At 35.9% G+C, this 16,142-nt stretch overlaps 1 protein-coding gene across 6 annotated transcripts in view; it reads right to left on the bottom strand.

Moving 5' to 3' along the window:
- csmd3b (CUB and Sushi multiple domains 3b) overlaps positions 1-16,142 on the bottom strand; it is a 642,306-nt gene that overhangs the window by 228,637 nt on the left and 397,527 nt on the right. For all 6 annotated transcript variants that reach the window (XM_032580262.1, XM_032580264.1, XM_032580265.1 and 3 more), the window contains one exon: positions 12,767-12,964. In XM_032580262.1, the coding sequence (XP_032436153.1) occupies positions 12,767-12,964 (198 nt within the window). The remainder of the gene's footprint in view (positions 1-12,766; positions 12,965-16,142) is intronic.

The raw sequence follows: 16,142 nt of genomic DNA, 5'->3' as shown, positions 1-16,142 counted from the left end.
TCCCAAGCTATTCAATGTACTTTGCCTCAGTTTTTTTCAAGGGAAAAGTTATCCCCATTCCCTTCTTCTTCATTTTTTTCCTTCTCAACTTTCCATTAATAATGTGCTTCGATATGTAAACAGCCAGCTTCTGTAGCAATAACCTTTTGTGGCTGAACCTCCTCATGGAGGGTGTCGATGGTTCTGCTAGAGATTTCTGGGCTTTTATTGGCTGGAAATGGTAATTATCAAAATGAGTGACTGAAAGAAATAAAAATGCTTCACATGCATAACTGTGTGTTATGAATCTATACTATGTATCACAAGCATTTTTGGAAATATATTAAAATAAATAAACTTCTCAATTATATTTGTAATGAACTGAGATGCAAAGCCAGGTCACCATTTATGGTTTTCAGATTTCTAAATGAGATGTGACTTTTACCTTATATCCTTTATGTTTTGTAAATGGCAAAAATTATCATTGTCTCTGGCTTAATTTGCTAATTTTTCTTATATTGTAATGATCCATTTGTCCCTGCTTCATGTTTGTTTTGCTTACCGATAACATGTTCATTAGCAGTGATTACCTTTGAATGAATTGCCACTTCATTGTTAAGAGGAGGTGGTCAGGGTTGAATTTGATGCTACGAAGTCCCTTAATCTCACAGGAGCATAAGGTTTTCAAGCTTTTCAAGTCACAACAACACCTGAATAATCAGGTTGCATAACCATTATATTTAGCTCTCTGAGCAGGCTGCTCGCTCGCTGACCTGGAAACATGGCAAAACCTACATTATATGATGGGCTCTGAATTATTTTAAATTGTACTAATTAAGAAAAAGACATGGCAGGCATGCTACACACTGCCAGGCAGTGTGCAGCATGGGCATGTGCATTACGTCTGGATCAGTATGACAGCTCTGCTTGAAGCTCCTGAAGTGGAAGGGGACTGTGCATGTTTTCAATTGGAGTATGTGTCTGTGCATGTCTCAGGCATGTGGAGACTACCTGCGTAAACACTGTAATTTGTCAAAGCTCAGTTGGACTTGTTCATACTGCACAGTAAACACACGCACACACACATACACAAATAGAGGAGTACAGTATTTCTATCTGGCATGATTTCCACACTCCTACATGTTTCAGTGAGACATGAAAAAACATGACGCATTCTGAAGAAGTGTGTGTGTGTGTGGGGGGGGGGGGGGGGGGGGGGGGGGGGGGGGGGGATGGTGGGACCCTCACATTTCAGCAGATTAGGAAAACAAAGAAACTCAAATGAATGAGAGCATAAGACGTCAGCAGGTGAAAACAATCAAATTCAAATGTACAATATGAGAGGTAGGACTTCTGACAAATCTTCTGCCAGATTTTGGCAAATTATGCTCAAATAAAGCATTTGCAGAAATTAACAGACGCATCACCAGATATTTTCAATAACTCTATTTTGCAGTCAGTTAAAGTACATCATTAGTGTCAAGAAAGTTATGCTGAATGTCTGTTTTTAGTGAAAGCATAAAAACTGTGGGAGTTTGTTACGATGGAGAAAGTTAAACATTTTTATCATGCTTCTGCTAATGATGGTGTAAACCTGACCTCATGTTGTGTTTTGTAATGAGAGGGTGTACATTTTGATATTTTATACAACAAAAAATTGATGGCTAGAAAAAAAAAGTTATACAGCTGCTTAATACAACAGTATCAAAAATCAGGGTCAATCCACTCCAAAAGTTGACACATGTGCTGCTCAAGATTAAACTCATAATTCTTCCACACTGTACAGCTCTCTGATAGCAGACGGGATGTCCATTGGTACCCTGAGACGGTTGAAATGTTGTTTGGATTTTGCAGAGACATACAGGAAGCAAGCAACACAGTTTATTGTCGATCAAATCCCTCTCATGTAGTAAACGGCTTTCGGGGACTTGTACTACCCCTGAAGTAAGTATGGAAAATATAGAAGAGCCACACAAAACTGCACAAGATTTGCTAATGGAGATTAATCTGACTGGCGCAGAACTGGTTAAAGCGGCTCTAGAGGCAAAGCGGTTTTAGTTTCCTCTAGTTTACCCCTTCATGGCTGCCTGATGTTCCTATCGAAGCGTTAGTCTTTCAGGCTTGGTATTCAGTTTAAACATACTGGCAATAAAACATTCAGATGTTTTACACTTGTAATTTGCTCTGAGCCTGCATGTTGAATGATGGTTCCTGCTGTGTAATGCTTTTGGTTTGATCTATCAGCTTAATGTTATGTTTTAATGAGAGGCCGGTTCTTCAGCTCAAATTGAAATATTGCTCTGTGTGTCTCATGGATAGTCCGAAGCCAGTAGAAATAACCTCGCATCACAATTAAGACAGTAAATCATTGCTACAACCACAGGTGTAAATAAGTACAAAATTAACTATACTTATAGGAGTTACAAAAATTATTTAGGTTTAAAATAATTTCAGATAACAAGCAAAGAAATATGCATGCATCTACTTTTTAATATCAATAAAATACACATTTTGTGCTTCTTTTTTTTTTTTTTATCAGATCTTTAGTTTTTTTTAGTGAAACAACCCCCAAATTAATATATAATAGTGAAAGCAAAACTAAGGTTCAGTTCTTAGCTGGAAGTGGCTTTCTCTGCATCAAATCATGCCCATGTTGTTTCTTTGGATGGATGGATGGTACTCTTATGAGCTCTTCCAGGATCAGCAGCATCTTAAGTCTCGTTAGGCAGACTAAATGTTTGCATCATAAGATTGTTACATGAAGAAAAACAAGGACAGCTTCATTGCCGACAAAGAAGGAAGAAGGAATAAATAAAAATGCCATTGTCTAAATAAAGATTTCCAGATTCAGCAAAGACACTGTCACAACATGAATGCCTAATAATAGTTTGAAAAGCAGCAAAGTTCTTGGAATAGGCTAAGACACACCAGCACATCAAACTGGAAGACAAACAAAGTCATTATTATTAGTAAATCTAAATTGGACATTTGAAACGGTTACATAAAAAAGCAAAATGGAAAAAAAAGAAGAAGAAACGATTGATACCCTAACAACTTTAGCCTTTGAAAAACTATTTGAAGACAAAAAGCACACAAAGCTGCGGTACCTGTCACAGACTTTTCTCTGTAGTTCCCTGACCTGATCCCTATTAAAAATTTATGGGGCACTTGAAAAGAAAGAAAGCCAAGAATTCATTGCAGTAAGTTCTGCGGCTCATTGTCAAATCCTGTTGGGATAACACGGACTATCAGGTCTGAACAATCCAGTAGAGTTCCGGTCAGCTCCAGTGCATTCTGACATTCAGATACATCCCTGAAGTACTCAACATTACACTTTAATCTAAGGTTTCTGGGGCCAATTGTACATTAACAAAAATCAGATCAGAGCAAAAACATGCAGGGAAATTTAGAAAATGTAAACAGAATAAAACCTATTGTATTCAGCTATTTAGGAAATAATGTTCCTTAGTGGCATCTGGACATTTAGGGACTGCAGCTAAGCTGTGTTTTTGTATGCAAGCCATTTTCTTGCTTACATTATCTTCACTTGCTCTTAAGTTATTGTCCCTGCTTACTTCATTCTGTGCCAGATGTCTTAATGCAAAAGGATTTGTGCACCCTGGACAGACAACAAGTCCATCAAAAGGCCAGTGGAGAAACAGACAACAATGCGCAAATAATTATACGGTCAATTTACAATTTTTCACGTCTGAAAATTCATAATTTTCAGACATAAACAAGCCGGAAACTGTATGAAAAGGTCCAAAGAAATCGCTAAGATACAACAGAAAATAGATTTAATCAAATGGGTTTTTTAAGATAAATCTGCATACAGTTCGTTTTAAAATCAACTGTTAAATTCATTGAAAAAGCAATAAAACAACCTGAAATGACTGGATCAGAGCATTGCCAAAACTGCTTTATGTGAAAGGAGTTCCTGGTGTGCAGTAGTCAGTCTCTATAAAAGTGGTCCAAAAACTAAAACATGGTAAAATATGAATTACTGTTTTTACAAAACAGACAAAATGAATGCTAGTTTTGACAGGAAGTTGTCAAAAATACACAGGGCACCACAATTTGTGGGCTATGGGACTGCTCTACCAGAGATCAGTCAGTGTGGAAAGGATATTTCCTGATATTTCTTTCAACAGAAGAGTTCACCCTATAAACAAAAAATAGTCCAAGAAGGATTTAAGGAGCTCAAGAAGTTTGAGATGTTGACTTCTCCAAAGTCCAAATCTCAATCATCTGTAGGATGTACTGGATCTACATGCACTGTCCATGAAGGCCCATCATGTAATTTAAAGGCCCTGCAGCCAAAATCTTGGTGGCAGAAAGCACAGCACACATTCAGAGGTTCAGTGAAGTTCACACTTCATATACAGTAAGAGGAGCACCAACACTCTAGTAGGTGGTGAAAACTCTTATGGAGGATCACTATAACTGGCTGATATATTTAAACAAATCTTATAACCATCCAAAGCAATTAACTAGTCATTAACATGTAGTTTATTATAAACTTCAAAATGTCAGTCATTAGGGTTTAATACTAAAAAGTTCATCAGAGCAGCTTATCTTGCTTCAGATTTTTTTAATAATAATGTGTCATTCAGTTGTCTTGGTTGTGCTTTACCTTTTTAAGTCATCTCTAGATTTTGGCTAAATTCTCACTTTTTTCTGAATATATGACGAGGAACCTGCCTAAAACTAAATTCTGTATTTCTTTAAAACACACTAAGATTTGAAGTGTTATCTTTATTGAAAAAAAAAATAAAATCAAGTGCTTGATTAGACCATGGTACCATAAACACGAGCTGAACCAATGATCAGCACACTCCAAAGGACACAAAAACCCTGTGCCCAGACAAGCAGCAGCCTGAATCTTGTTATGCTGACAACACACAAACAACCACACATGCTCATTTCATTTCCGTTTCTCAGTGAGTCTCATTTCAGGTTTTGTCAGTGCAGATTATTACTTTTTCAGTAGCAACAATAACCCTCTACTTCCTCTAACTCAACCTCCTCCTCCTCGTCGTCTGTCTGTTCTGAATTCCTTTGCTTTCTTGCAGTTGGTAGGTTTATCCTATGACACAGGCTCACAGTCAATCATAAGTTTTCTTAAATTCAATCACAGTTATGGCAGAGGCTTTTCTTTAAAATAGAGAGATGTGCAGATATTTCAATTTCAGATCGTCAATCTAACACACTAACACAGAATCTAAATATTAAATATTTATGCAAAATAAAGGTTTTTCATGAGACTCTAGTGATCCAGAGTCTAAAGGTGTATTCACACAAATGAGTTTTGGTCCGGACTCAAAGTGGACTTTATTTGTTTTGCTTGTTTGGTGGGGTTTGCTTTTACATTTTTTTTCTTTCTTGCAAACATACAGTATAATGATTCATAAATAAAGCCATGCAAGTGATGATTGCTCCCATTGGACAAAAATGAAGGGGACGGGACAGATCACAGACCCAGAAAAACAAACTTTGGAAGACATGCATGCTGCACATCCCTCATGTGCATTTGTGCTTTTAAAACTGCTATAGCTTTTTGAAAGTCTAGACCAGCTCATGCAACCCAGGTTTCGTGATGCGAAATTCTGGATTTTGGAATGCTGTTGCAAGCTGAATGAGATGAGATACTCTGTGCCCCCTGACCCACAACCTACTGCCAGCAGCATTGCTAAGCAGAAAACTTTGGATCAAATTTTCAGTGCATGCTGTAGTAGTGTTAGGAACTCTGAAGGGATCATTTTTACCATAATGTCCAGGAGCAGTGGCTCATGAAGTCCAAAAAGACATGCCTTTCCTGTAGTTGGTTCAAATCAGAAGTGAGACCACACCAGAGTTTGTTAGGAAGCAGGCAAAGAACACTTCAAAAAATGGGTCTCAGTCTGGTTGTTTGCACTACCGTTCACTTTAGTGTATTCACGCCTGCACAAAAGATCTAGAACAACACGAGAAACAAACTGGTCCATTTAAATAATTTACCAAATATGTCAAGTGTGAATAAACCCTAACTTAAGTCTTGATTCTTTGTGGAATTCAAGTGTGAATCAAATCCAAATATTTAATGTAGACTCTAAGAATTTGATGTTAGAGCCTATAATCCGTACAGTTTAGTTTAGAGTCTTCAGTTCTTTATAGTTCACCACTTTGTGCTTATTGAATTTCATGCTTTCTGTCTGCGGTTTGGTAAACACAGAGAATATTTAATTTGCAAGTTGTGTTTTTCAATTACAGTAACAACAATCAACTTTAAATCTCTCAATACGCCCTATAGTTAGGTTTATTGATTCTGAGGTCTACCTTGGAGCTGTAACCAGCCCCGATCTGGGACCTTGTGACTGAATCCACCCAATATCATAGCATTCTGCTGTGAAATTGTCATTAAAGGCCTTCTCAATATTAGCAGGCAAGTAAAATAATGGCTGCCCACTCTAGAATCACTGGGAGTTAATCAGTAGAAGATCTGCAATCAGCTTTTTAAGCAATTTTTAGAGGTAAGCATTTAGAGTGTTACATCCTTTCAAATTAATAAACATTGGTGAGTGATTTGTGCTACTTTTTTTTCATACAAATCCCTTCCTGAAAACCTGTTACATTATTTAATGCACGTAAACCACCTGTGAACGGATATGTTCAGTTGTTCATCATTAAAAAGGGCATTCACCTAGATCAGTTGTTGGCCATAGAGGTCACAGATTATGCTGAAAAGAGAGCAGTCATTTTTTTCTTTCTGAATATGGGTTTAATTTTCAAAAAAATATCCATGAATAATGTATGATAATTTAAGCACAGCATGTAATGTAAAGAGACAAGATTAATGAATCACATATTCACAGAAAGAGAGAAAGCATATTACCGGCGCAATAGCTAAAAGCACTGCATCTCCAGGCATTTGATTGCATGACTGAATAATTGATCGAAAGCTATTACAGTCGGTATGAATGCCTCTAGGTGTCAGCATGCACAACCACAAACTGTATGCGACTCTGTACTGTGTGTATGGGGGTTATTTGCGTGGGGGTGTGTGTGCAAGTGTGATGTGTAATTGACAGGGGGTGTAAATAGTTGTAGATGTGTGTTTCTGAGTTGGTGTGAACAAATTAGTTGCTTAGCTCCTCTTAGCCTTACTGACAGAAAGACAGAGACATTGCTAATCCAGCACTGACAAGTTGCCATTTGCTTCTCTTCTTCTTTTGCAATCTCCTCCCGCCTCTCTTCCTTCCTCCTCTACCCTCAAAATTACAGTTTACTGCTCCACTATTGCTGGGCAACATTTTAGTACACCATTACATGCCTTTTACAGTTTTCAGTGTTTTTCTGTTGCTCAGGAACAGGTCACATCCAAAGAAGAAAAACACATCTCTTATAACATTTTGTCATTGAATTTACAAAGGAAATATTTTTGTTTTCTCAACAAAAAAAAAACTTCCCTTGTTTGTCATGCAAGCTTTATCTCTTTTGATAGGATCGAGAAACAGCTAACTGATATTACTACTATTGGATAATACTTCTGTTATCAACCCTACTCTCAGTTAATGGAAATTACATGTCTTCTGTTTGTATGATTTTTTTTCTATGTTTATGTATTTATGTGACTGTTTTACCAGTTTAAAGGTTTCCTGTGATACCGCTGTGCCATCTCAGACATGTTCAGAATGTACAATCAAGGATTAGTGATACAGACTTAAAGTTAATTTTTTTGGAACATTAATATAACAAAATTCAGCCTTGTATTTTAAGTTGAAATGTATCACACTGTGAAGTAAAAGTCTCAAAAACAATTGCAATTGGATCAAACTAGAAATACCTGGATCAAATGCAATGATTTAGACTGTATTTGATAGCCTAACTGGTCAATAATTAGAACTTTACACTTTTTTATAAAGTTTCCCAAAATTACATTATTTTGGATTTGGCTTGACATACATAAAGTTAATAAAGATTAAAATTATTCAACTAACAGGCATTAATTGAATAATTTCAGCAAATTAGTAATGCTGTTCTAACTAGTGTTGGACTTTCTAAACTATTTTGATCTATTTAGATGAAAAGAAATGATGTACACTTTGCAAAATATAAAGTCATGTTATGTACGCATCTCAAGTATGTGTATTGTTTTTGATTAATTCTGTTTTTATATTGAGTGTTAAGAGGGAGAAACAATGCAAGTCTGCTGTATAAACATAGAGTATAAGTTACATTTTTAAACAATGTCAACGTTCCTTTTCCTTTCATCTGGGTGTGAAACATTAATGTTACATCCAGAACCAGTGCCTACAACTAGTCAAGTAAGTATTTGCTGAACTGGTTAGAAATTAATGTTACTGCTGTGCTAAATCAAATACTCCAAGCCGTTGAAATACCGAGGTGTGTAAATCTTCAACAGTGCAGACAGAATATTTGAGTAGCACTGAAGTAAATTTGGTGGAAGTTGAGCACATTTGTGGTATGTTTTCCTAAATAAATTGACACTCAATGGAGTGCTGTACTCTAAAGTTGTATATTTATTAGAACATCAAAAAGTCAGGTAGATACATAATAGCTGGGTCTGATTTCTATAAAGGTGTTTTACAGTGAGCTAAAATAGTTGGCAGTGTTACAGTTGGATATTGAATCCTTTACCGATCTACTTACTGTTCTCTGCACTGACCTCTTCATTTTTACACCCAAACCCAAAGACTAAAGCCACATCAACATTTTCACTTACACATAATCTAAGTCAGAGTGATATTTGGCGTAGTTTGACACAGGTAATGTCTATTACATTTAGTGTAAATATTTAGTGTAAAAACTAAATATTTAATGTACATGTCGAAGTGTACCCAAATCTGTACTTGTAGTTTACTAACATAAACATGTAATCAAAAAGCTGATAGCTTGATAATAACGCTGCTCAGGTCTGTTGTGCCTTATAAGAATTGGACCATCAGCAGTTTGTTAATTATTTTTTGTACTTTCCATCAACAATACTTACCTAAAGTTATTCTTTTGTGGTACAGTGGGAAGGGGAGCCATGACATTTTAACTTTTTCAAACCGACTAATTTTGCAAATCTCCAAGGTAAGTTTTTCCTGTATGTAAAATTAGATTTTAAATCTTTATGGAAAATGTGTTATCTTTCAAATCCAGAATATGATTAATTAAAACAATTCCAAAAAGAAAAGTGGGTCACTTATAACCCCCCAGTCTTAATAGACTCTGTCATTCATTGCTAATGCTTGATGATGCTAGAAGTGACACAACAAATGATTAGCTTTTTTCTCAGGCCTGCAACTCTTACTAAATACTGCAACATTAAGTTTTGGCACAGCAGTTCTTCTCTGGTTTATCTCATCTTATTTGAAAAAAAAAAAAAATCCTTACTAAAGAGGAAACGAGGTAAACTCAATACTGTGAATCAATTTACAGATGCTATCTAAAAGTGGTGACGATTAAAGTGCCCTCTCTTCTGTGTTGAATATCTTCCTCTCAATAATACCAGGCTACCTCTCAAATCTACAACCAGAATACACTTAGGAGGAGCAAAGGCATTCAGTTTTATGTGAAATGCATTGTTTCTAAACACCTAAAGTGTTTTATGTGTGTAGTAGAGAAATGGATAGAAAAAACAAACATAGAAGTACATATAAATTCAGTTCACTAAAGGTCATGAACAAACCTCTTGTGCATTTATGTGGCCTCTGCATCAAGCAGAGGCGGAAATACATAATGATGTGAAATAATGTGAATAATGTTCAATGCAACATGAGTAATCCTTGTAAATTAACAGAATGGATAGAGTTAGTAAATATTTTTAAACAGAACATAAAAGACTTCTGGTTTTATATGACAGATCCCAAGTTTGGTATGTGAAACAAAACATATAATTGTTGATGTTATCACCAGAAAATGTCATTTGTTTTTTTAAAGGAATGCATTCCCTCCGAACACCACATGGACATTTCTTTGCACTGATGTTTCGGGTCAATCAGTGATTGTCCTTTTTAGCAGGGAAAATGATTTAAAATATTTTTTATCCTAACTGAGGTGTCCAGATGAAGTAGTATGACTTCTTTTCAGCCCGAAGTCTGAGACATATATTTTCATTATCATAATAAAGTACCACTCAGCTTCTTGGAGTAATGCATATATGTTTTTGATGATTTGTTTTAATGAGCTTGCAGTAAAACATATTGTAAATGTTGTCAATAGGAGACTTTGGCAGTAAAAACATAAACTTTATCTGAAACATGACTTCAAGAATTCTAAATATTGTCGATGAAGGAAGGTAAGAAGTGGAAGGTGTATGAAGTGTTAAACTGTACTTGAAGCCACACTGTAGAATATCAATTTCTTAATTCTGGCAGATTAAATAATTACAAGTCATGCAAGTCAATAGTTTTGCTTGTCTTTAATGTTGATTGCTTTCTTATTTAGATCTCTGAAAGGAGCATTTCGTTTCATGTAAGACATTGGAAACCTTACATCATACTCCTGCTTTCTGTAGGATACCAAGCTCTATTTCCATCACTTTGATCACTCTTCTTTCCAGTTCAGAAAAAAGATAAAACACACCTGCTTTGGTACCATGGGAATGCTGGCATAGAGACCATGTCAGAATTGTTGAAACATTGTCAAATGTGTGTTTTGTGTGCTGAACAGCTTACTTGGTGACAAATTAAATTGTTTGGCAGCGATAAAACAGGGACAGATGTTTTTTTGTTTATTGTACTATGTGGTAAAGGGTAATTGGCTTGTACTTGTGTTGCACTTTATCAAGTCCAGAGAACCCCAAAGCACTTTGAGATACATTCACTCAGTCACCCCTTCATGCACATTCACACACTGATGGTGGCAAGCTACTGGATAGCAGCCACAGAGACAAGGTCATGCACTTTTTTATTTTCCCATTAAATAAGAAAATATATTTGTCTTTGAAATGTAGACGTAAAAGCAACAACATAGCTAAAATACACTAAACTTAACTGGAGATAATAATCATAATAATAATAATAATAAATGTTTGTGTTAATTTAAATCTTCCTGCTACTTTTATATAATCAAAACAAACCTTGTCTTTAAAGCTCACAGTATTAACACACCTATATCTTCTGTGCCTTCTGGCATTGATATGTTTAATTTTGCATCCGCCTACAAAGAATTGGAACTCTACTGTGGGATGAAACAAGGTAATGTATGTAAATCTAAAAATAAAGCTTGCCATATGATATATCTCACATACAGGCCTGTCTCCCACACACATCGTTGATCAGTGGGGGGAACAAAGGAACACACAGATACAAAAACCTCTATGTGAGTCTTTGGTGTCTCTGAAACATTCACATACAAACATCTGTAGTCTGTCTTCCTGCCACATTTACACACACAATGTCCACATACATTTACAAAGAGTTTTATTCTAAAACTGTTTACTCTAAAAATTTAGGAGCTATATAGTCGTGGAGAAATTAAGAAACCCTATGAAAGTCAGCTCATATGGACAATTGTTATTGATTTCAACAAGGGTAATATCAGTAAAGCTGAAGAAAAAACATTTACAATTTTGTTTTGCAAATTTGTGATAGAAAATGCAATTTCTGATAAAGAATAAATTAAGAGACTTCTTGATTTTTCACATAAAGTTTACATGATGAGAACATACTGATTATGAGGGAGGTTAGCCTTGTCTAAACCTCAGAGACTGAATTTAGTGCACTACTACATTTCAAACTCTATAGAGCTATCTTGGGGCTTCAGACAGAACGTTGAAGCTGTAGTAGCTTCTGAGCCTGTTAAGAGGTTTAAATAGGTTTCATTACACTACATAGTAAATAGTCTATAAGTAGAAGACATTCAAAACAAATATTGCCAAACCCAGATCTGTCCCTCAAGTCAAGTCCTCCCTGAAAACAGCCTGCATTACTCTAAGTATTCAGAAACCCCAAGATTTTGTCATCATGGGTCTAACAGCAGGCATCGTGCAACTGTTGATATGAGATGCATGTCTTTCTTTTCTGGTTTAACTGTCATTTCCTAGGAGAGGCCGAGGATTTCTAAATTAATTATGTTCATGGAATGGGTTGTAAATAATTACAATGGCTGGACTGTAATTATTCATAGAACAGAATAGAGAACATGTTTTCTAAACCAAATACAGCATTACAAGACAAGAACCCCATTCCATCTGTGAAGCACAGAAGTGAAAGTGATATAGTTTAGGGATTATTTAATGCTATAGGACCTGGCAAAATTACGCCATAAAATACGACATGAATCCCCTTGTGTGTCAGAGGGGCTTTGAAGAAAATTTATAAACGTTTGTAAAAAAAAAATTCAAATAATAATTAATTGAAGCAGAAATGGGACCTGCTGCATGAGAATGACTGAAAGTGGACCAGTTACTACACCAAGGATGGGCATAAAACAAAGAAGCAACAAGTAACATTTTACAGGAGTCATTTTAACCAACAGCTGTAGGACTAGCTATTGGAGATTAGGCTGTGTTCTCTTATTTTGCAGAATACACTATTTTTTTTTACATCCTTTGTAGAACCTTTGTTTCTTAATCAACAACTCAATATTTAATTGAGTTATCCAATTTTTCTACACGACTATATATTCTGAGTATGTTCCCAACAATTTTGTAACAACTGCAAATCAACACATTTCATGTACTATTTTTTTTTTTGAATTTTTGGCAGCATTGTGCTGTATTTTAGAGGGCAAGGTTTTAGAATAAAATAAACTCTTCATATTTCATGCACACCAAAAAATACTGATATTTTATGCTTACCTCGACAAATAGGAGCAGGAAAATCCCAGACTGCAATGTTTGCTGCATTGGTTATGCATGTGAGTGTAGCATGACCGTCTAAGACGTAACCAGGGACGCAGCTGTATTGCACCCGGTCTCCTACAGCGAAACGGCCACCACTACTTAGCACCGCTTTTGGTGGAACACCTGGATTCCCACAAGATGTACTGTGTAGTTCTGTGAAAGAAAGAAAATACAGAAAAATAAATTAATTCAGTCTCAGCATTTCTTAAAATGTAACAAAAAACATTTATTAAAAGAGATCTGCAGGTTAGAAATATAGTTTCTTTTTCCTTACAAACAAGAGATTATGTGCTTAAACTGCTCAGTCTTTCCTTAGGATTCACCTCAATCCTCACTCACCCTGAACAGTAGCAATATTCCTGTCTACTGGTCAGAAATGGCAAATGATGTAGTCCATTTAGTCTGGCTCCACAAGATATCATTTACTTTTGTAAGTTTCAAATTGCAAAAAGTAGAAATTGAAAACTGAGTGAGTAATTTATTGAAAACAACCTTCAAACACATTGTCCATCAGTTTGAGATTATAAATTCTCCTTCACTCCTCTCCCCCTCAAAAAACATATCTGAAATTAACATATGAAAAAAGTCTGACAAAGGAGTAATTTATTCACTGTTCTAATTGAATATTTGCTTAAATCAAGCTTTTTTTTGTCCTGTAGACTGGCGGGAATATTTCACAATGTGGTGAAGATGGCTTGATGACAGAAAACTATAGTCTGGAATGTAAAGATTTTACAGGGACTAAAATTACAAGAATGGGCAACTCAAAACTCACTTGTTATGTTTTTTTGTTCCTCAGATCACATACAAATGCAATCTCATGGTTATTACGCCTGTATTCAGCATCAATAAAAGCCTTTTAGGTGGAGAATGGGCCTGTGATTTCAAGGAAAGCTCATCAGATCCTTAGTGTAGGTCAAACTGGGTCAACTGCTTCACTTTTCGGTCACACGAGCCCAAGAAATGTTCAAACTTTAGAAGTGTTATTCTCTAGAATAACACACTTCTAAATTTGTTACACTTATTGAAAGAAAAAGGTTGATCTTGTCAGTGCTATTGTGTTTGATGGTGTTCTTATTGCTCTGTTTTTACATTTGCTGCTGTTGCATATATTTATATAAAGAAAGACTTTGTCAGATGATTTTTGACTTTATGTCAGATATTTGAAGCTTTGGATGTTTCCTGATTTTACAACTTCACAACATGAATTTCAAATTACAGCTAACTGTGGAATATTGTGCTCTCCCAAACATTAGGTCATATCTCCTACGGGATAATGCTTCTGAGGGGGCGGAGAGACACCAGATGAAAAGACAAGCAAAAGCAGAGCTGACTGGATCTTATTGAGTAAATACCTGTTCATGGGCTTTTAATAAACAGTATAACATGGTCTTTGGTTGGAAAATTTTCTACATGCATATAACTAAAATCTATCTCTAATGAACAACAGCGTAAACTAAAGGATAACTGCATTTCACTCTTACTATTGAAAGGCACAACATCACACAACTGAGAGAGCCTGAATGGGACCGACAAGCAAGGAAGAGACACATAGGAAGACGGATGGTAAGAAAATAGAAATTCACCACATTCGCTAAACATTACTGTTACGCTACGCTTTGTTCTAAATGTACATAAAGTTTTGGTTTGGTATATTATATACAGCTAAGCATGTTAGCTGCAAAGCAAAAACTTAATTGAAATCAAATTAGATTCGATAACCTTAGACAAAAGAAGTAAAGCATTAATATTTGCCCCTCTGGAACCATTTTCAGTTCTCATTCAAAAATGCAAGGACAACTGCGCTCATATAAAGATAAACATACACAGACGCAAAGACTTGGAGCAAGTGGGTGAAGAAGTATTACAAGCCATAAACCAAGACTTAGATGAGAGCACAGGGAGCAACTCCAGTCTTATAGTTTGAACTTGATTGATACAACTATGAAACTATTCAGACAGATAGAAGGCTGGGGTGTGTTGGAGCAGCAACCAGACAGATTGGGTGAGGGGGAGGCAACAACACAGAGAGAAAGATGAGAGAGGTGGTGGTAGGGGCGTTAGGAAAGGGTGCTGGAACAAACGATAGCCATCATGACAGATAGAACTATGAAACTATAAGGACAGATGGAGTGAATAGGGCAAAACTGAGAAAAAGGAAAGCAGGATAGAAAGAATTCGACAGATCTGCAAACTAGGCTTCTAATTAAAACTTGGAGGTAAAAGTAGAGCTGCAAATTTCTCATATAAACACTGAAAATGAACAAAAATGTGCATTTTTCTCTTGGTAAGTGTAATTTTATTTAACTGTCATTTAGGATTCTGGTCACAACTTAGACTTTAATCAGCATTTCACTACTCTGTCACATCTTAAAAATAAATGGAAAAGTTAGATAGTCTGAATTATGTAAAAGTAAAGGTTTGCTCATCAAGATTGGCTGAATAAACTTTTTTTTTTTTTTTTTTTCCAAAGGTAGGGTGGGAGGTGAGTGAGTGAGGACTTTAGTCGATATAAAGACTAAAGTTAGATGAAAAGCTGCTGTCCTCAAGTGACCTGAAGTCAACAGAAACAGCAAAGAACATTGTAATTTTTGTTAAAGTAGATGATAGGTTAACTGATGTACTTGAGTTAATTGGAGGCACATTTGTGGACGTATCTTAAAGCTACACCTGGAACACACTGCTTTCTAGTAACACGAGTGGAAAGTCAAAAGAAATCATACAGGATATCAGGAGCAGAATTGTGGAGTTGCACAAGTCTGGGGATCATCCTGGGAAACAATTTATTGATGCTCAAATTTGCTGCAATAATCTGTTCAAACAATGCAAGTCATAATGGGAATACACAATCATTATACCACTCCAACTTGGTTCTGTGTCCCAGAGATTAAAGTATTAAAGAAATGTAAAAAACCAGATTGCAGTTTGCAAATGCCCACAAAGCCAAAGATCTTAATTTTTGGAGACATCCCGTGGAGCTGCTTATAAGAATAATAACCATTGTTACATTTGGAGGAAAAACTGGGACATTTTGTTCAACAAGGGTAAGTATCAAGTATCATGGGGTGGAAGTATCATGTTGTGGTGCTATTTTGCTGCAGAATGAACTGGTAGGCTTCATAAAATAGATTTATAAGGAAAGAAAATTATGTAGAAATACTGACGCAACATCTAAAGACATCAACCAGATAGTTAAAGCATTAAGCATTGTTCCTAATGCTTAATGGCCCTAAGCATACAGCCAAAGTGGTAATAAAGTCACTTAAGGACAACAAAGTCAAAGTTTTAATGTGCCCATCACAAAGCCCTGATCTCAAAAATATGGAAAAGT

Source organism: Xiphophorus hellerii, chromosome 13 (genome assembly GCF_003331165.1).
Source record: "Xiphophorus hellerii strain 12219 chromosome 13, Xiphophorus_hellerii-4.1, whole genome shotgun sequence".
NCBI lineage: Eukaryota > Metazoa > Chordata > Actinopteri > Cyprinodontiformes > Poeciliidae > Xiphophorus > Xiphophorus hellerii.
The sequence above is the reverse complement of the archived record's forward strand: the minus strand, read 5'-3'. Positions and strand labels throughout refer to the sequence as shown.